A 20,474-nucleotide genomic window follows, 5' to 3' on the forward strand; every position below is an offset into this window, starting at 1 on the left:
CCAGTTCTATCAGGAGGAATGGACCAGGATTTCAGCAGAATTCTGAAAGAAGCTTCTGGAAGGTGACCTAAAATATTTGACACAAGTCATGCAGTTGTTCAAAGGAATGGCGTACCGCAAGCAACACGTCACTTGCCCTCATTAATATTCATGACATTAGCTACTGTTGCTAAGTAGGGACAAACGGGAACCGTTAGTCCCTAATAGGAAATGAATGGAAATCGTGTACGAAGGAGATGTTTACAGAGCTAAACCTACCAATTCTCTCCGAAAATGATGTGCCTGGTGCCAAATTCACTGGCAAAGATGTGGAAGAACATTAAAATGTTCAGTTAAAGAGATAGCTTGAGTATCGAAGGCTGAAAAAGATGAAAAAAACGAGCCGACCTAAGCATAGCTTTAGCTTTTTTATCGACGCGACTGACAATGACATTCTCCTGTTTCAACAAGCTATCCTTTACCATCAGCCCTGTCTTTCTTATATATCCTCTGGTTGTCCTTCGTATCTTACCGTTCTTAGGGTAGCGATCGCAAATGCTGCTCAGTGACAGCCAACGAACACTTAATTTTTTAAATTGATAACACATCTTAATTCTATTATTTATTTACACTTCCCCCTTACTAAAGTTGTTTTTTTTATATATATAACAGAAACGGTAACAGTGGCAGTCAGATACCATTGGTCATTCATTGTCAGACAAGCAGTACAGCACAACGTTACGCTAAAAGAATAAGTTAAACATATAAAAATGGTTTACCACTTTGTCCTCTGAAAGACCATGCCAACCCAACATAATGATTACTGGATATGAAATGTGAATGGATTCACCGAGCTGGTGTTAAAGTCCGCGCAAGTTGATTCGGTCTTCACATTTTTTCCTCCCGAGTTTTTGGTTTCCGGAAACGTAAGAAGAAAACATCCTTCATGTGTCGTAATGTCTAGAGTCGTTTCTACAAGTTCCAAAAAAGCAATGCGTGATTGGTATGTTCGTTTTTGAAAGATTACCGGCGAAAAGTAGCACAAATTACGTTGAGTCAATGCGAGGGCGGGTCTATAATGTCCCACTTCAGCTTTACTTCCGCTTTACGATGCGACGTCACGGTCTAAAAATAGCCTGCGTGCGGTACGCCATTGCTACTCGAAATACCAAGGAAATGTATGAAACTTTTGACCTTTAAGAAAAGAGATCTTTACGAAATTCTCATTATTGTGGCATTTAACAAAAATGACCCGATCGCGTGATCTGAAATCAGACCCAATCACATCATCTTTAGAAGATCGGAATTGGGTGAAAAAGATCTGATTTTTAAAATGTAGTTTAAGTATGAACTCATTGATGGCGATAGACATCCAATCCATTTTGCCTGGGAGGGTTGGCAGCTATTAAGAAATGGCTGCGAGCCCCCCAGTCATATTGAATTTGACGTCTGTCGCCGTCAATATTGGTCAAAAATGATCACTCAATGCCAGCCTTTGCAGTTCAAACGAATGTAACGTCTCGCTGTCAATGGCAGTGAATAAATTACAAGTTAATTACGTTACAGGCAACAAAATAATCCAAAGGTATAACGATTAGGGATGTTCCTGATCCCATCATGTGATTGGACATCGGGTCTGAGCATGTAATTTTTAGAATATCAAAATCCGGTTAAAACTTTTGTGTTTTTAAGATTTTTTAATTTAAGGGTGGCTTAGCAAGAAATTTAAATGTACAAGGATATCGTCAAAAGAAACTGCAACATTTTTAGGAGATCGGAATTGAGTGGAAAAAGATTGTTTTTTTTTTAATGGATACAAAGCCACAAAATTATCAAGATGGACAAGGATATTGTCCAAAGAAAAAAATATGTTGTGTCATGAATTATATAGACCGCCGAGGTAACGGTAACAGATCCTCAAAATCAGGTGGCTCAGACTCAAGTGCAAAAATATGTGATCGGGACAACTCAAATATATTCACGCGTGTACACCAAATGCGCAGAATTTTCGATGTGAAAGAATACTTAACTATAAGAATCTAAAGCCCTTAGGCTGGACTTGTAAAGGGCGGGGGAGAGACAGGTTTGTCATGAACTACTGCCCTAATCTGTTCTTAGCGGATAGAGGCTTAGTGAGCCCTCAGGTTTGATTGACCGCAATGAGAGAGGAACACCCAAACAAAAATCTTTTTGCTGTGGCAATTTAAATGAAATTTTGAATTATTTGAACATTCCCTCTAAAGCTGGAGAAATTGTGTTTAATCCCTTTTGATAGTTTTTAAAAAAATATATTTTCTTTGACCGTTTTCCTAAGTATTCTTTAGTTTCGGGTAACTTTTAAGATTTGCAGGATCCAGCAGCTATTGGAAGCCTTTATTTTCCTCTTTTTCCTCCATTTTTTTAAAAATACATTTTTGACAATGAAGGACCGACTGGCTCAGCTTAAGGAGGTAGGCATAATGTTTCTGGTTTTCCCTATGGTTTACATCTTTGCAATAAGTACATTTGTTTTGCTCTGAGAATAAAGTAATTACAAAACACTACAGATGAATATAAATGCCATTGTAATCTTGGAGGTGTCTCAAGTTGACATGGATATACCGTAATTTCTGGACTATAAAGCGCACCTGATTATATGCCGCACCGGCCAAAGTTCACAAAATTTTAGAAATACAAATCTGTTACACAGAAAGATTTGATTGATCAAAAATACATTTATTGACCAGACAAACACGCATCAACATCAGCAACACGTATTGTCTGAATGCTTGAAAACAAACTAACTTTAAAAAACAGGTGAATAAATTAGATATATAATCCACTTTACTTTGCCTTCTAAACTTGAAGTGGATAAAATCCTCTAAAAAAAGGTTAACAGCTAGCGCTAACCCTTATAAAGTAGCTTAGCTGTAGCGTACAGTGGCAATAAAGTCCTCCGAGTGCCAGTTGAAAATGGCTAATCAACGCTAGCGTCGCATTCTCTTTTTCGGATGCCAATCCATTTAAAATTGTTCTATGTAGTAGCGTTTAGTATCAGATGGAGCCATATTCATCCATAAAATCCTGAGATTTTGAGTAAGTCTGATGAGCTTCTGGCAAGCTTTATCGGTGCTAGTATAGACCCTACCCACCGACGTCACAAAATCACGTGCTCGCTGTATGGTTCCGCCCCCTTGTCCGTCATTTTGTGTCTGTATTATCAATGGTCTCAATTGATTGAGCAATTTATAATGCATTTCATGGAAGACCCGGTGCTTTCGGATGCCGTAAACTCACTTGATGCGTTGCATAAAAGGCGTTATGTGGAAAAGCTTCAGTTTATCCATTCGCCAGATCCATATTTGATGCCTAAAGCGATGTTTCTTCGACCCGCTGTCTCCCCCGTATTTGCCTGACATCTGCTAGCTACCCTGATATGTACAACTATCTTGTCCCCACAAAATCAGCCTATTCCCACGAAAGTTTGAAAAACTTTAAGAGCTTGGAGGCTTATAAATACTTCGTTGCTGGTTGGGTGAAACAGGTCCTCGTCCACGAAAATTCGGCAGGAATCTATCTTGTGCTTGGAAAGGTGAGTTACGAAATTTTCAGTTCAAAATCTTTTGTTATTGCTAACATCCACTGTCAAGTCTAATGTATTTCATGTCGTTTGTCAATGGAGTTAGGGCTTTTAATGTTTATATGGTTTAGCGATAGCACTCTCACTACATACATACGTGTATGTTGTCGGCGATTAGCCTAGCAATGATCTTAATTGTGGTTGTCAGCCCAAAACCCTCTAAATATATATTAAATGCATCTTACCAGATATAAAATGACTACTACATAATCTGTGGTAATCGTTTGGAGCCCAGTTTTCTTGTCGAATTGCAGCAGCCCATCTCGCTCTCTTCTCTCCGGGTCTCTCGGAATCCGGTAGAACTTCAAGTCTCTCCGTCTTCTCCATCTATCTTCTCTGTTATTGCAACCGACCGCCACACACGCCTTCACCATTTTGATTATTAATGTTAACGAGCAGAAAAACACGTCGTAAATAAGAGGAATGTACGTAGCCGTAACAGGTAAACATGATGTGTTGACGGACAATTGGGCGGCACCAGTCAGGAGGAAGGAGTTGTGACGTCACGTGGGTAGGGTCTATAGCGGCTGAGAGCTATGTCATGGCAAAATTTGGAAAGCCATTAAAAAAAAAAAAAAAAAAGTTTTATTATCCAATTTAATATATTTAAAAATAATATATGAAGCTCATTTGTCAAAAAAAAAAAAAAAAAATTACAAAATCCATAAAAAAGCCGCTTCCTCATAAAGGCCTCAGGGTAGAAACGGCGGGGAAAAAGTAGTTGCTTATCGTCCGAAAAATACGGTACTCAAAATAACTTGGGCGAGATCAGTAGAATATTTATACTGGCTAATCATGCATTTTACACACACACACACACACACACACACACACACATATATATATATATATATATATATATATATATATATATATATATTAGGGCTGCAGCTATCGATTATTTTAGTAGTCGATTAATCGATTAACTAGTTTGAATAATCGAGTAATCGGATAAGGAACATGAAAATTAAAATACCTGAGCTGAGCCTCTATCGGTATAAAAGAAAATAATACATGAGGATCTACAGTATGTACAACAAAAGAACAATTGCCTAACTTACATAGCAAAAGTCTGCTAGTTTAAATGCTATAAAATGCTAGCGTTTTTTTTTTTTTAACATTGCTCTTAACAAATGGTTCAGACACATATTCCCACAAAAAACGGCTAAATATATCTATAAACTAATTTACGAATGCATCAAAAAACATTAGCTCAAACAAAAACTTATTTTACGTTGGTCTTAACAGGGAGCAGTTGGATTCATCCATGTGAAATGAGGCAGACCAGAGGGCAGCGTATCCACCCTAATCGATAAAACTAAATGCAAACACTTTCAAAATAAACCATTACAATGCTACTTTAAGCGAATACTCGAAGCAAAAAAAAATTAATTAGAATATTTTTTTTCTAACCGAATACTTGAGTTAATCGATTAATCGTTGCAGCACTAATATATACGTATATATGTATATATATAATTGTTAAAATGTGGCTTTAGAGTAACAAAGTTTATATTAAATATATATATATATAATATATATATATATATACCTTATTTTTGGGACTATTAACTCAAAATGTTTTTCATAGTTTGGCCGAGGGTGCGACTTATATTGCTGGTGCAATTTATGTGTGAAATTTAATTTTAAAATTACACTAAATTATATTAAGTCAAATTTAATTATAATTTCATGTTATTTTCACTAAACCACAAGAGGGCGTGCAAGCCCTGTGTTTCAACATTATTGGTAACTCATAAAAACAACTGAGAAGGTCTGAACAGCACTTATTCAGCCTGTTGTTCCAAAAAAAAAATATATATATATATATATATATATATATATATATATATATAAAACGGCTTGTTCAAATTCATTATGAATATTAACATTTTTACTTGATCAGCAAATGCCCTAAAGCGTCTCCCAACTATTTGGGAGAAGTGTTAACTTGTTCATATTGTTACCTTGGAATTCCGCCGAATGTGAATACTTATGTTAAGCAAACCTTATTCTGTTAGTTAAAATACATTTTAACACCTCAAGTGATGTAGCTACCTTATTCAAATACTGTACTTTGAATTAAAGTATTCTTTAATGTATTTCTGTGTGGTTCAAACAGACAAGTGATGCTGGAGGAGATGACGTTGAGGTACCTGTGGAGAATGATGCTTTTATGGAAGATTTTTTTGCCCAGGTGCTGTATTTTTTTTGTTCATCATACATTCTCAACTGAATCAAGATATTCATTGTTTCACATTTTAATTGTACGTGGTTCTATGTGTTTTAGATTGAGGATATCCGCACCAGTATTGAAAAGATTGACGAGAATGTAACAGAAATTAAAAAACTCTACTCCACCATTTTATCTGCCCCCACATCTGACCAGAGTAAATTACCGTAATTTTCACACATCAACACACACACGCAAACATCTCGATGCTCAAATTCACCGCCATCTCTATTCCATTGTGTGTCTAGGAAACTGTCCTTTGTATTGCCTCTCGTGTTGGTAATTTGTTGTCCACTACCCTTTTTCTAATTTTAGAAACACAGGATGATCTTGAAGCATTCACCAATGAGATTAAGAAGTCTGCCAACAATGCAAGAAACAAACTTAAGAGTCAGTACACTTCCTTGTATACTACATATCCAGGGGTGTCAAACTTGTCGTTTGTTTGTGTAATAATGTGTAGAATGTACATATATACACACACTGTATTTGTTTATCCTAGGCATTGAACACCAGCTTGAGACAAACAAAGATGAGAGGGCCTCTGCTGACCTCAGGATAAAAAAATCACAGGTTAGGAAAATCATCATACAGTGAAAAGTTCCACTATGTTATATGTTACTGTACATTAATTTGTGCTGCCTAATTGCCTTACATACTACTACTACTACTACTACTACTACTAATACAGTTTGTATATGCCCTATTGACAATGGTATGAAAAAGTATCTGAACCTGTTGGAATTTCTCACATTTCTGCATAAAATCACCATTATGTGATCTGATCTTTGTCAAAATCAAACAAATGAAAGAAACAGTGTCTGCTTCAACTTAACCCACCCAAACATTTATAGGTTTTCATATTTTAACTAGAAAACTGCAATTTCTGGAGAAATTACACTGGGGTTTGCTCTGTGGTGATGCAGATCTTGATACAGGTTGGCTTGGGGCCATTTCGGGGACAATATCAGGTCACTTCCTGTTGATTTGGGGACATTTTTTTTGGCCATTGAAAATGAATGGGAAAAAATTGGGACGTCCATGGCATCACCCTCCATAAGCGTCAATGGAATCGGGGACATTTGTGGGACACGTCGTATTGATATCTGGTCATTTCCTGTTGATCTGGGGAAATTGTTTTTTTTTTCGCCTTTGAAAATGAATGGGAAAAATTTTTTACATCCATGGACATCAATGGCAGCACCCTCCATAAATGTCAGTGGATTCGGGGACATTTTGGGGACACGTCCTATTGATATCTGATCATTTAAGATAAGAAGATCTTTATTGATCACACCATGGGGAAATTCTCGGTGTTACAGCAGCAAAGATATAGGTAGCTCAGAGGACAGCATGATGTGGCCGTTAATGTATAACATTAGCAGTCAACATTCGAAAACACATTAATAGTCTGTACATAGTACAGAGGATTTGCAGAGGTTTGCTCTATGGTGATACAGATCTTGATTCAGGTTGGCTTGGGGCCATTTCGGGGACAATATCAGGTCACTTCCTGTTGATTTGGGGACATTTTTTTTTTATCCGTTAACAATTAATGGGGAAAAAATTGGACGTCCATGAACGTCAATGGTAGCACCCTCCATAAGCTTCAATGGATTCGGGGACAATTGGGGGGCACATCCTATTAATATCTGGTCATTTCCTGTTGATTTGGGGACTTTTTTTTTTTACCCATTGAAAATGAAAGGGAAACAATTTGGACTTCATTATCTGGGGAGGATAGCATGCAAACAATGACAGAAGGGGGGAAAATCAGTTTTTACCAAACATTTTAAGATAGGTGTGTGCCCAATCACTGAGAGTGGTTTAAAGCTGCCCTGCCCACTATAAAACACACACCTGGTAAGAATTGTCTTGATGAGAAGCGTTGTCTGATGTGCATCACGGCTCGATCAAAAGAGCTTTCTGAAGACCTGCGATCAAGGATTGTTGATTTGTATAACGCTGGGAAAGGGTACAAAACCATCTCTAAAAGTCTGGATGTTCATCAGTCGGCAGTCAGAGAAGATGTCTAAAAATGGAGAGAGTTTGGCACTGTTGCTACTCTCCCAAGGAGTGGCCGTCCACCAAAGATGACACTAAGAGTTTAGCGCAGAATACTCAGAGAGGTGAAAAAGAACCCTAGAGTGTCTGCTAAAGACTTACAGAACTCATTGGCACAGTCCAATGTCTTTGTGCACACATCAACTATATGTAAAACTATGGCCAGGAATGGTGTTCATGGGAGGACTCCACTGTTGTCTAAAAAAAAGCATTGTTGCCCATTTAATGTTGGCAAAAAATGCACTTGGACACTCCACAGAAGTTTTGGCAAAATATTTTGTGGACTGATGAAACCAAAGTTGAATTTTTTTGGGAATAACACACAACGTCATGTGTGGAGGAAAAATGGAACAGCTCACCAACATCAACACCTCATCCCCACCGTGAAGCATGGTGGAGGGAGCATCAAGATTTGGAGCTGTTTTGCTGCCTCATGGCCTGGACAACCTACAATCATGAAAGGAAGAATGAATTCAAACATTTATCAGGATGTTATGCAGGAAACCCTGAGGCCGTCTGTCAGATAGTTGAAGCTAAAAAGAGGATGGACGCTGCAACAAACCATTGATCCAAAACACAGAAGTAAATAAACTTCAGAATGGTTTCAGGAAGGATAAAATACACGTTTTGTAGTGGCCAAGTTAAAGTCCAGACTTGAACCGCATTGAGATGCTGTGGCATGACATAAAGACAGCGATTCATGCCAGACATCCCAGGAATCTGACTGAACTACAGCAGTTGTAGAGAAGAATTGGCCAAGATTAGTCCTGATGTGTGAATATTTTATCACTTAAAACACTATATTACAGCTCCTCGCATCATCTTACCTTTCTGTTTGACCCTTCCGTCGCTCAACCACGCCCACTTTATACTAGTTCCACCCCTGTGACCGTGCAATAGATTTCATCCATTTTTATTAGGGCTGTCAAACGATTAAAATTTTTAATCAAATTAATCACAGCTTAAAAATTAATTAATCATAATTAATCGCAATTCAAACCATCTGTAAAATATTCCATATTTTTCTGTAAATTATTGTTGGAATGGAAAGATAAGACACAAGACGGATATATACATTCAACATACTGTACATAAGTAACAATAAATCAACAAAATGGCATTAACATTAACATTCCGTTAACGCGATCCATGGATAGAAAAGACTTGTTTTTCTTAAAGGAAAAAATGTTAGTACAAGTTATAGAAATTTTATATTAAAACCCCTCTTAATGTTTTCGTTTTAATAAAATTTGTAAAATTTTCAATCAAAAAATAAACTTGTAGCTCGCCATTGTTGATGTCAATAATTGCACAATGCTCATTGTGCTTACACCCATAAAGTCAGTCGCACCAAAGCGCCAGCAGAGGGAGACAAAAAACACAAGTAACAACTGGACATGTCACTTTGCTGTCATTTTAATCTGTTTGAGCGGGGTATGTGTTAATTGCGTCAAATATATTAATGTGATTAATCTAAAAAAATAATTACCGCCCGTTAACGTGATAATTTTGACAGCCCTAATTTTTATACACTATAATATTTCCATTATGAGGTTTTCATTGCATTTTTTACTGTCATTAAAATGCAAGTTAACAACAGTCTAATGATCTAAACCCCACCAGCATGCTATCCTGGCGAAGAAATTTGTCGAGGTCATGACAAAATACAATGAGGCACAAGTTGACTTCAGAGACAAGAGTAAAGGACGAATTGCCCGACAGCTTGAAATCAGTAAGTTGTTTTGTTGATCCAGAATCATTACATTATTGTTAAAGAAAATGTAGGTTCATATCACCTAATATTCCTTTTTAGAACATGTTCTGGTTTGATGATATTTTCTCCTATTGTTTTTGTGTTCAGAATCTTAAACAGCTCAAAAAAGCAGATTAAATCAAAGACAAAGAGAGATTTTTTATTATGTTTTTTATTATAGCTGGCAAAGCAACAACTGATGAGGAGCTGGAAGAGATGCTAGAGGGAGGCAATGCCGCTGTCTTCACTGCTGGGGTAAATATTTGTTACAGTTGTAGCTTGAAATATATAGTGCCCTCCATAATTATTTGCACCCCTGGTTAAGATGTGTTTTTTAGCTTCTAATAATTTTTTTAAAATTCAAATAATATGGGACCTTAATGGAAAAAAAAGAGAAAAATCCAACCTTCAATACAAGTGCATTTATTCAGTGGGGAAAAAATCCCACATAAAGCAATAATTATTTGACATCAAATAATGTGTGTCACAATTATTAGCACCCCTGGTGTTAATACTTTGTACAACCCCCTTTTGCTAACAAAACAGCACCTAATCTTCTCCAATAATGTTTCACAAGCTTGATTTTGTGTCCGGTGAACCATTTCTGTGTAAATTTTGGCCATATGTTTAGGGTCATTGTCTTGCTGAAAGACCCAGTGACGACCCATCTTCAGCTTTAAGGCAGAGGGCAACAGATTTTGATTTAAAATGTCCTGGTATTTCAAAGCATTCATGATGCCATGCACCCTAACAAGGTTCCCAGGGACTTTGGAAGCGAAACAGCCCCACAGCATCACTGACCCACCCCCATACTTCACAGTAGGTATGAAGTGCTGTCTACACGCCAACAAGCTGTTTGGGAGGCCTGCACGGAGAAACATTTCCTCACTCACAATCATAAACGCAAACGTCTGGAGTTCGCCAAGCAGTATTTGGGCTTCAACTGGGACCGTGTGCTTTGGTCAGATGAGACCAAGATTGAGCTTTTTGGCAACAAACACTCTAAGTGGGTCTAGCGTGCCACGAAAGATGCGCATGCTGAAAAGCACCTCATACCCACTGTGAAGTATGGGGGTGGATAAGTGATGCTGTGGGGCTGTTTCGCTTCCAAAGTCTCTGGGAACCTTGTTAGGGTGCATGGCATCATGAATGCTTTGAAATACCAGGACATTTTAAATCAAAATCTGTTGCCCTCTGCCCGAAAGCTGAAGATGGGTCGTCACTGGGTCTTTCAGCAAGACAATGACCCTAAACATATGGCCAAAACTACACAGAAATGGTTCACCAGACACAAAATCAAGCTTGTGAAACATTATAGGAGAAGATTAGGTGCTGTTTTGTTGGCAAAAGGGGGTTGTACAAAGTATTAACACCAGGGGTGTTAATAATTGTGACACACATTATTTGATGTCAAATATTTATTTCTTTATGTGGAATTTTTTCCCCCTCTGAATAAATGCACTTGTATTGAAGGTTGGATTTTTCTCTTTTTTTCCATTAAGGTCCCATATTATTTGAATTAAAAAAATATATTAGAAGCTAAAAAACACATCTTAACCAGGGGTGTCAATAATTATGGAGGCCACTGTAAGTTTAATGTTTCCCATGATCATGCTTGTAAGCTTGAACACTCGTATCCAAATATGTTGTTGCACTTGAAATGAATTGAAATACCAGAACGCCGGCCCTGAAAGAAAAAAAATATTGTTTCAGTGTGAATGGCAATGAGAAACAATACAAGGCAATTATTAGTATTCAAGAATACCATTGTCACTGTATTTAAAAAAAAAATAAAAAATCATTCTTTCTTGGGCTCTGCACTCGCTTGAGCTCTGGTGTAGCCTACCGGTAATAATGTTTGCAAACAGAGATAGTTACCATATTCCCCACTTTTAATGCAAGTGTGTTCTTTTACACAGATTATGGATTCAAATATAAACCAGCAGGCCCTGAACGAGATTGAGGCTCGTCATAAAGACATCATTAGATTGGAGAGCAGCATCAAAGAGCTCCATGATATGTTTGTTGATATTGCAATGCTGGTTGAGAACCAGGTATGTGACACGCAGTGCAAATGGAAGCTAAAGCAAATTAGAATTCTGTAAACAAACCATTTATTAAGGAAAATCACTATTTTAAAAAATGGCAATGACAAGAACAATCACACAGCAACACGAGACTAGCATGCTAGCAGACTGCACACATCTGCAGCTATTTCTGGGTCTGACATCACCATCTGGAGATTTTTTTTAGTGGACGGAGCCAAGAAAGTTGAAAAAAGGAAGACTAATTAGGAACTAATTTCATTATTAAGCTTTTTCTTTCTCTTTTGGGGATGAATTTGAGTAAAAAATATAGTCTTCAATCATTTGAAAGTCACTTGCTCTAGCATTTCAGAGCACCTTTAATTGTTTTTGTGGGCAGAGGATCACTCCCACCGCCTTTTTTAAATTTATTTATTTATTTTTAAACATACAAGCTACCATAGCTCAGGCTCTTGAAGTTTTTAAGCTACGTTTGCAAAGTTGTTCGTCAAAGTGAATTAGTCACTTTATTGAAACTTCATAACAAAGTGACACCAGTTGGAAGGAAAATGTATCCTGTCACCTAATCATTCTTGACATCAGGGGTGGACTGGGACTAAAAAGCAGCCCTGGACTTTAACTCTGCCCAGCCCACAAGAATCGCTGTACGAAGGGAAACACAGACCCTCTAGGCGGATCCGGGGGCATGCAGCCCCGGGAGCAGGGGTCGCGTTAACTGAATATTTTCTGTCGTTGACCGGTTTTTTAAAACGGTGACGGAAAAAACTGAAGTCCGTCCGTCATTTTGACAGGTTGCAATTCACACCCCAGACCACAGGGTGGCGAGTGAGCATATTAATTAGCTATTGTCTCTCTTAATGCATGACGTCGTTGGCTATTCTGTCAGAATATTGTAACGTCACCGGGGTCTGGCGGCGGCACCGTGATTGACACATCAACGCGAGGTTCTTATTGGTGCAACCGGTGTGCCAGCGCGTCATCCGATTGGTGGACTAGATTGCCGCCTGTGTATGGACCCCAATCACATGACGTCACAACTCCGCCCCCCTGACTGGAGCCGCCATATTGTGTGTCAGCTCGTCGAGTTTACACATTACCGCTATGTACATGCCTCCCATTTACGACGTGTTTTTCTGCTCGTTAACATTAATAATCAAAATGGTGAAGGCGTGTGTGGCGGTTGGTTGCAGTAACAGAGAAGATAGACGGAGACACTTGAAGTTCTACTGTATTCTGAGAGACCCGAAGAGGAGAGCGAGATGGACTGCTGTAATTCGACAAGAAATCTGGGCACCAAACGATCACCACAGACTATGTAGTAGTCATTTTATATCTGGTAAGATGCATTTAATATATATTTAGAAGACCTTGGGCTGACAACCACAATTAAGATCATTGTGTGACGTTGGTGATTGGGGTCTATATAGTTGCCTCTTTTTCTTTGGGGGCGGAGTTGTTGTTTTGTTGGTGTTGTTGGCGGTAAGCAGAGTAAAAAGAGGGAGAAAAATACCACGACTTCCGTGTCTATTACAATATTAATTAAAAATGAATGAAAACTAAATACTATTGAATATGTCATCATTATCATTTTAAAAATTTAAGTGACGGGTAAAAATAGATTATGACCGGATTTTTATGACCCTGTCAGTCAAAATGACAGACAACGAAAATGTCTAGCGCAACCTCTGCCCGGGAGAATTTTTTTTTTTTTTACCTTTTTTTTTTGGTAAAATGCATCAATTTCGTGCACTTTGAGAGAAAAATGAAGCGGCTCTGAAGAACTACTCATTGCATTATTATACATCTTAACTTGAATACTCACTGAGAAATTAACAGCACAGTCCAGGTCTCAATGTAGAACCAGAAAAGGCAGGTGACTGTCTAAAGCACTAAGGAAACATGGTATGATTTATGATAAATCACAATGAAAAGTGGCTGTAATGATATATTTTAACTTGAATACTCACTGAGAAATGAACAGAACTCTCTCAGGATCTCTATGTAGAACCAGAAAAAGGCAGGAGACTATATTTCTTCTCAATTATTATAGGTGCTGCGTGTGCATACGTTGTTTTACAGCTAAAATATTTTTTCTTAGGAGAGGGATAGTAGGACTAGCATACTGTAACTTGACACGATTGCAAACGGGGACATGGACTAGCTGGCACTTACTCTTTAATTGCCATTTATTTCATTTAAAATGTAGCTACCTGTTGGATAACAATTGCTGATATACCTTGCAAGTAACCCTCTTCATCTCTACTTACTTGCCCTGCGCTTGTCTGGGGAACTTCCACCAGCTCATCATTACCCTCGTCTGTTGTCTCTCCCTGCACTGGCTGCACGTAAGAGCGGCAGCCGCTTCCACTCTCACCATCGCCAGGGGCTGGGCTGTTGCTAGCCGGCGTGGCCGTTGCAGCCAGACTGCTGCTTGCGAACATGTGTGTCATCTTGTGACATTTCGATGCTTCGCTCTCGAGTTTCTTCAGTTTTTTCTCTCTAACCTTCCCCGCGCCACCCTTCTCTTTTCTTATCTTGCCACCACCATCCATATTGGTTATCCACGCTCGTCGCTATTTTGCTACCACAAGGAGTAAGGCTTTAGCAAAGTAGGCTACTCTGTGCTTTTTTCGTTCTTCTCCTATCAGATTGGCGGTTATCAGCCAGGCGCATTGCTGCCACCTGTCGGATTGGATGCGAACTGTAGATAATCATAGAGGATAGGGGGATAAAAACAGTGATGTATGTATGGCGACCACCGGCCATCCAGAGCACCGGCTGTTCTGTGATCCTCCAGAAGCTACAGATTACCAGTCCGCCCCTGCATGACATGAAGAGAAAAGCTGGCACCTATGTAACCAACACAGTATCAGGAAATGCAGAAGACAAAATATTTATTTGACGACAGGGTCATCCCAACCCCTTGATGTGTATTGCAGTATTCCTCAATTGCTAAAACACAGTTTTCAAGCTACATTCACAAAATGTAACATAATATAATTGTCTCCCATCTAGAGATTGTCTTTCTGTGTTCACTCTTTTTATTTCTTGGCTTGTTATCTCTTAGGGTGGCATGATTGACAGAATTGAAAGTAACATGGACCAATCTGTGGGATTTGTAGAAAGAGCAGTGGCTGACACTAAGAAAGCAGCCAAATTCCAACAGGAAGCACGCAGGGTAAGTATGGCAAGATTTGTCTAATCAAAATAAATATTTCACTCATTATGCTTTCCTCAAAAGTACAGACTTTGCTGAGATAGATCATTATAATGGCATTGGTAATGTTTTTTAAATAAACAGCAAAGTTCAATCTGGAAATAATAATTTATATTTAAAATAGTGGCCTAAATTTGTTATACTGTGGTACCTTGACTTACAAATGCTCCAATATACCGTAATTTTCGGACTATAAGCCGCTACTTTTTTCCTTCATTTTGATACCTGTAGCTTATAGTCCAGTGTGTCTTATTTGTTGATTTTTTTTTTTAGGTAACACTTTGACAGATGTGTCATAAGACTGTCATAATATCATCAAAATGATGACATGACACTATCATGGACATTACTGAATCCTTATGTCATTAAGTGTCATTTAGCAAATTATGTCACTAACTCAATTTTTGTCCATCTTGGATCTTTTGCATCCATTCAAAAGTGAGATAAGTTGCCGCATAACACTTAATGACATCTGTTATAAGCATTCATCAATGCTCAGGACAGAGACATGTCATAATTATGATTGTGTAATGACAGTCTTATGGCACCACTGCCGAGTAAAGTGTTAGCAAATACCATAACTAGCAATTGATGAAACAATTGGAACAGTAACTGAAGACGTATTTAGCACAGAACATGATTTTTGATTGTTATTTACATCTGTAGTGCTGCAATGCATGCTAAGAGGCAAGTTGGGTGACAACAGTCAACAGCAGGTGGCAGCAGAGGTTGACTGTCTCCCCCAAGGGAGCAGTGATGGCCAAATGAAGCTTCTTGAAGCAATAAAGCTGCACTAATTAGTTCAAAGTTTAATGATGGTTCATTTGGTCTTATGACAGTCGGTCATATGATGCCGCTGTCAAATAAGGTTGTACCGGTTAATATCTTTTGGTGTAAATATCCCATGATACAGTGAGGACAGCTGCGGCTTATAGTCCAGTGCGGCTTATCTATGAACAAATGCCATTTTCGTGCCAAATTTTTTGGGCTGCGGCTTATAGTCAGGTGCGCCTTATAGTGCGAAAATTAGGGTAGGTTTTTTTTTTTTTTTTTTTAGTTAAGAAGCACAGCACAGTTGATTTCTTTACCTTTCACACACACCTAAACACTGTTTAAATCCTGGGATTTAAACGTGTAGCCCTTATGTGTGAAAGCAATTTCGCGGGTGGACTGACACGGAGATGACGCGGACATTTACCAAGTCTCGACTTGGTACTCGGTACTTAAATTCCCGGGTCCCGGCACGAAGGCTGATGACGTAAATATCACGGCGGGCTGCTCATCATTTCCTCTTTCTTCGCAGTAAGACGAAAAGTGGTTAACAAACATCACAATTATCAACATGGCAAGCTGGAAATAGCAACGTTAAACTGAAAACATAAAGAAATTAAATTGCTAGTGGATCGTAAAGCCACTGAAGTGATTCCAATGTCCATCTTTGGAAGTGTACGGTTTATTATGTTGCTGATGCCGACCAAAAATGACGTAATGTCCGAGTTATTAAATTGCGCCAGCCGCCCTCCTCGCACAGAGAGCACCGCGTCGGCAACACAGGACAAGTCTGTGAAAGTGTCCAAACCGCGTCATTCCCGGGATATCTCTCCATGTGTGAAAGCAATGATGCGGGTAAATCCTAGGGTTGGGAATCTCTGGCATGAAGCCGATTCGATATGTATCTAAATACACAGGTTACGATTCGATTAAAAAACGATACATTTTTAAGGCCGAGCAATTCGATACGATTCAATACAGTTTTAGAACGATACGGTTCGATATAGAGTGAAAACGATATGATAGTAAACATTTGTGGTGTGTGTTCGTACAGTATTTTAAACATATTAAAAAAGACCACATTTCTAATAGCAAAATTAAACAACAAAATTTCATACCAATGTTATGTTTTATTTTTTTATGAAAAAAAAATTAAAAATAAGGCTTACTATATGACCGTCATTTTGTTGGATGGGATTGATAGTAAAATAAAACTCCAGTGACAGACAACAATAAAGTGCAGTAATTCAATTTCTGTATTTCCTGGTGTTTCGAACACAAGAGGTAAGTAATTTAAGTGCAAACTTTCAACGTATACATCTTACAAACAAAAAATATTATTTATATGCTGCAGCTCTAGAAAAAAAGAATCAAACCTGCAACGTTATCATAAATAAATAATAAATTATGCTTTACCGCTGGTATAATTGGGGGAATAAAAACATGGCATTTACCTTATACACAGCAGAGTCTTTCACTTATGCCTGTGCTTCCACATTTGTTTATTCCTCATCACTGTCCATATCTGTTTTGATGGGCAGATTTTTTCTTGAGGAAGATCAACTAATCCACATGTTAATGTTTAAGTAGACTGCGTTTCGTGGGAAAAAAATCTCCAGAGGGTCGTGCTGCCCTTACCACCATTGTGGTGGGTTATTTTTCAGGGTTAAAAACTTACAATCTCTGACCCACTGAGAGAGTTTGTTGCCAAAAAGCGCAATCTTGGTCTCATCTGACCAAAGCACAGTGTGTATTTTTGTGTGAGACCAAGATTGAGCTAAGTGGGTCTGGCGTGCCACGAAAGATGCGCATGCTGAAAAGCACCTCATACCCACTGTGAAGTATGGGGGTGGGTCAGTGATGCTGTGGGGCTGTTTCGCTTCCAAAGGCCCTGGGAACCTTGTTAGGGTGCATGGCATCATGAATGCTTTGAAATACCAGGACATTTTAAATCAAAATCTGTTGCCCTCTGCCCGAAAGCTGAAGATGGGTCGTCACTGGGTCTTTCAGCAAGACAATGACCCTAAACATATGGCCAAATCTACACAGAAATGATTCACCAGACACAAAATCAAGCTCCTCCCATGGCCATCTCAGTCCCCAGACCTTGTTTTGTTGGCAAAAGGGGGTTGTACAAAGTATTAACACCAGGGGTGCTAATAATTGTGACACACATTATTTGATGTCAAATATTTATTTATTTATGTGGGATTTTTTCCCCATTGAATGAATGCATTTTGTATTGAAGGTTGGGTTTTTCTCTTTTTTTTTCCATTAAGGTCCGATATTATTTGAGTGAAAAAAAATAATATTAGAAGCTAAAAAACACATCTTTTTCAGGGGTGCCAATAATTATGGAGGGCACTGTATGTGAGCTTACTGACATTAATTGGCAGGGTGAAAGTGAAGAGAAGATGTGTTGGTGGAACCCATATTTCAGTCAAATACTGTATATCATATAGCAGAAAAACACTATAAACACAATATTTGAGAATTGAAAATAAAAAGTTTATGGGAGTGATGGAAAGTGCAATAATTACATACACAAAAGAAGCCAAGTGCATTAACTTGTTTCTTGATTTAAATACTTTCAACACTAGTTACTGCAACAAACTATAGTGCTATTTCCCTCATTAAATCTTACTAAAATTGTGTGTTCCTTCTTAGACTTGATTGGATTCGTAGCATTTCCATTAGTCTTAATGGGGAAAGTTGATTTGGGTTAAAAAGCATTTCAGTTACAAGCTTGTTTGTGGCACAAGTTAAACTCTTAAGTCAAGGTATCACTGTGATGTTTAGCTAGTAATGCTTGTGATGCATATTTCTGACTTATACTGACATTTTTTTGTTTCTTTCTTTTCTCCTGCTTCCTCTGAAGAAACAAATGATGATCTTCTGTTGTTGTGTGATATTGGCCCTCGTCCTCGGTTCTTTTGTCTACAGTTTTATCAAATAAACACCAGTTATACAATCATTGACTAGCTAACTCTAAAGTAAAAAGAGCTTTACATCTAAAGTAGCATAGAAAACGTTTCTTCAACTGTAATTTTCCCTTTTGACAACCCTGCACACTGAATGCAGAGATTTGTTTCTACATGCTGTCACTGTTTGATTCTAATTAATCAAAACATTTGCAAAGACTGAGAACAATGTAGTTTTGAATTGTTGATAATAGTTTGTTTTTTGGGGGGCAATTTTCTATTAATAAAGAATTATCCTGTCGAAACAAGTTGTTTTTTAATGTTTTCACTGAAGTTTCAATGACACAAGTTTTGCTGTGAGGTCAAGCGTCTGGCCTGGAAGAGCAGTCGTCCACAAAGTTGGATACAAAGAGTGTATACTTAGTCGCAAATATCCTTGAATCAATGTTAAAAAAAGATCAGAGATGTTGCTTTTTGGTTGATCAAATTAACGTCCCCTTTATGATGGCAAGTAAAACATGAAACATTACCTGTACCACTGAACAAAGAAGTCTTTAACCATCTAGATTCCATAGATATTTTAAGCCAGATTCTATTTTTAATTGCTTCAGTGTCCCAAAAACGTATGTATACGTCTTTTATGTTTTTTTTCACAAGAGACATCTCTAGGTTCTGATTCAACTTTGCTCCAAAGCACAACTCTCAAAATCAATTTTAAAGCAATAAAAGTGGCCACTGGAGGGCAGTAGCGCATTTGGTAAGAACTCATATCGGACCATGAAAGGAAATGCATGAAGAGAAATAGTCAGGAAACTCAAATTGGAAGAAGTAAGAAGCGTGAGAAAATGTGGAGAACGATGTAAAAACACAAGGCACATGCCCCACACAAGTTCCTCGGTGAATTCTGTTATGAGGTAGTGGTCACTACAAAAGAAAGATTTTTTTAAAAATCTAGATGATCTATGAGGCGGTTATGAAGGAAAAATTCACCCCATCTGCCGATACAGCTGGGGCCAAAACAGCGTCATCTCTCAGTTCAATAGTTTAACCCTTTAACACCGAACGTGTCGGCAGCGACGCGTTTACGCATATCGTCTTTGAAGCTTCGTCACGCTGTAATTACATCACCCACGTGCTGCTGGTTGGTCTCGTTTGAAAGTGCGGAAGTTGATGTCCACACCAGTTTTTATTTGAAGTCAATCGGCCACGAAAAACAGGAGATAATGTCATTTGAGTTTTATAGTTTTATTGCACTCATAAATATGCATTAAAACGCTGCATGGACCATGTATCCATCTCCATATTTCCATCATTTCTTGTCCTTTTTCAAAACCGAACGCAGCACAAAAGACTACTTATCCCAAGAATCGTTGTGATGTCAGGAAGGACGAACCGAATGTGATCATTTTTAATAAATTTCCGAGCGAGGCGCCAACTATTGAGAGGCAGGCATGCGAAGCAAGCAGCGGCCGTTGTTGTGCCGAAAAATAGCCGCCCCGCACGAGCGACTTTGAAACGTGCAGAATGAATCTAAAACTACATTTGGCACAAGCTAATGCATTATTTAATTAACTTAAGGAAGAAGATGAGTCGTATTTGTCGTTGTTTTCCTCTGATGAATCGACGTCTCGGCGAGTAGAAGTGACAGTAGAGCGCAAACGGCGAAAGAGTAGGCTGTGTGACGTTGTGTGTGACGCAGCTCCGTGACCTGTTCAAGAAGAAGCTTTATTGAGTGCGCAAAAAAAAAAAAAAAAAAAATTATCGGGTCGCATGCCTGAAAAATTTGAATAGGGAATGGGACGTACTACGTCATTGTTTGGACCCGCCTCCATGCTGGCAATATAATTCACTTCCGGGCCGGCAGAGTCAATG

At 38.4% G+C, this 20,474-nt stretch overlaps 1 protein-coding gene across 2 annotated transcripts; it reads left to right on the forward strand.

Annotated features, from left to right (window-relative positions):
* Nucleotides 1–9: 9 nt before the first annotated feature.
* Nucleotides 10–20,264, forward strand: stx3a (syntaxin 3a). 2 transcript variants are annotated; one of them, XM_057843645.1, is made up of 10 exons: nucleotides 10–62; nucleotides 5,721–5,795; nucleotides 5,889–5,988; nucleotides 6,147–6,221; nucleotides 6,334–6,404; nucleotides 9,519–9,627; nucleotides 9,830–9,903; nucleotides 11,568–11,702; nucleotides 14,761–14,871; nucleotides 18,560–20,264. In XM_057843645.1, the coding sequence occupies exons 2-10, from the start codon at nucleotides 5,775–5,777 to the stop codon at nucleotides 18,635–18,637; spliced, it is 774 nt and encodes a 257-aa protein (XP_057699628.1). In that variant the 5' UTR covers nucleotides 10–62; nucleotides 5,721–5,774; the 3' UTR covers nucleotides 18,638–20,264. The 2 variants fall into 2 exon arrangements, with proteins under 2 accessions (XP_057699628.1, XP_057699626.1); XM_057843643.1 differs by lacking the exon at nucleotides 10–62 and adding an exon at nucleotides 2,087–2,429 and having other exon boundaries at nucleotides 18,560–20,261.
* Nucleotides 20,265–20,474: the final 210 nt, after the last annotated feature.

Source organism: Corythoichthys intestinalis, chromosome 8 (assembly GCF_030265065.1).
Source record: "Corythoichthys intestinalis isolate RoL2023-P3 chromosome 8, ASM3026506v1, whole genome shotgun sequence".
Taxonomy (NCBI): domain Eukaryota; kingdom Metazoa; phylum Chordata; class Actinopteri; order Syngnathiformes; family Syngnathidae; genus Corythoichthys; species Corythoichthys intestinalis.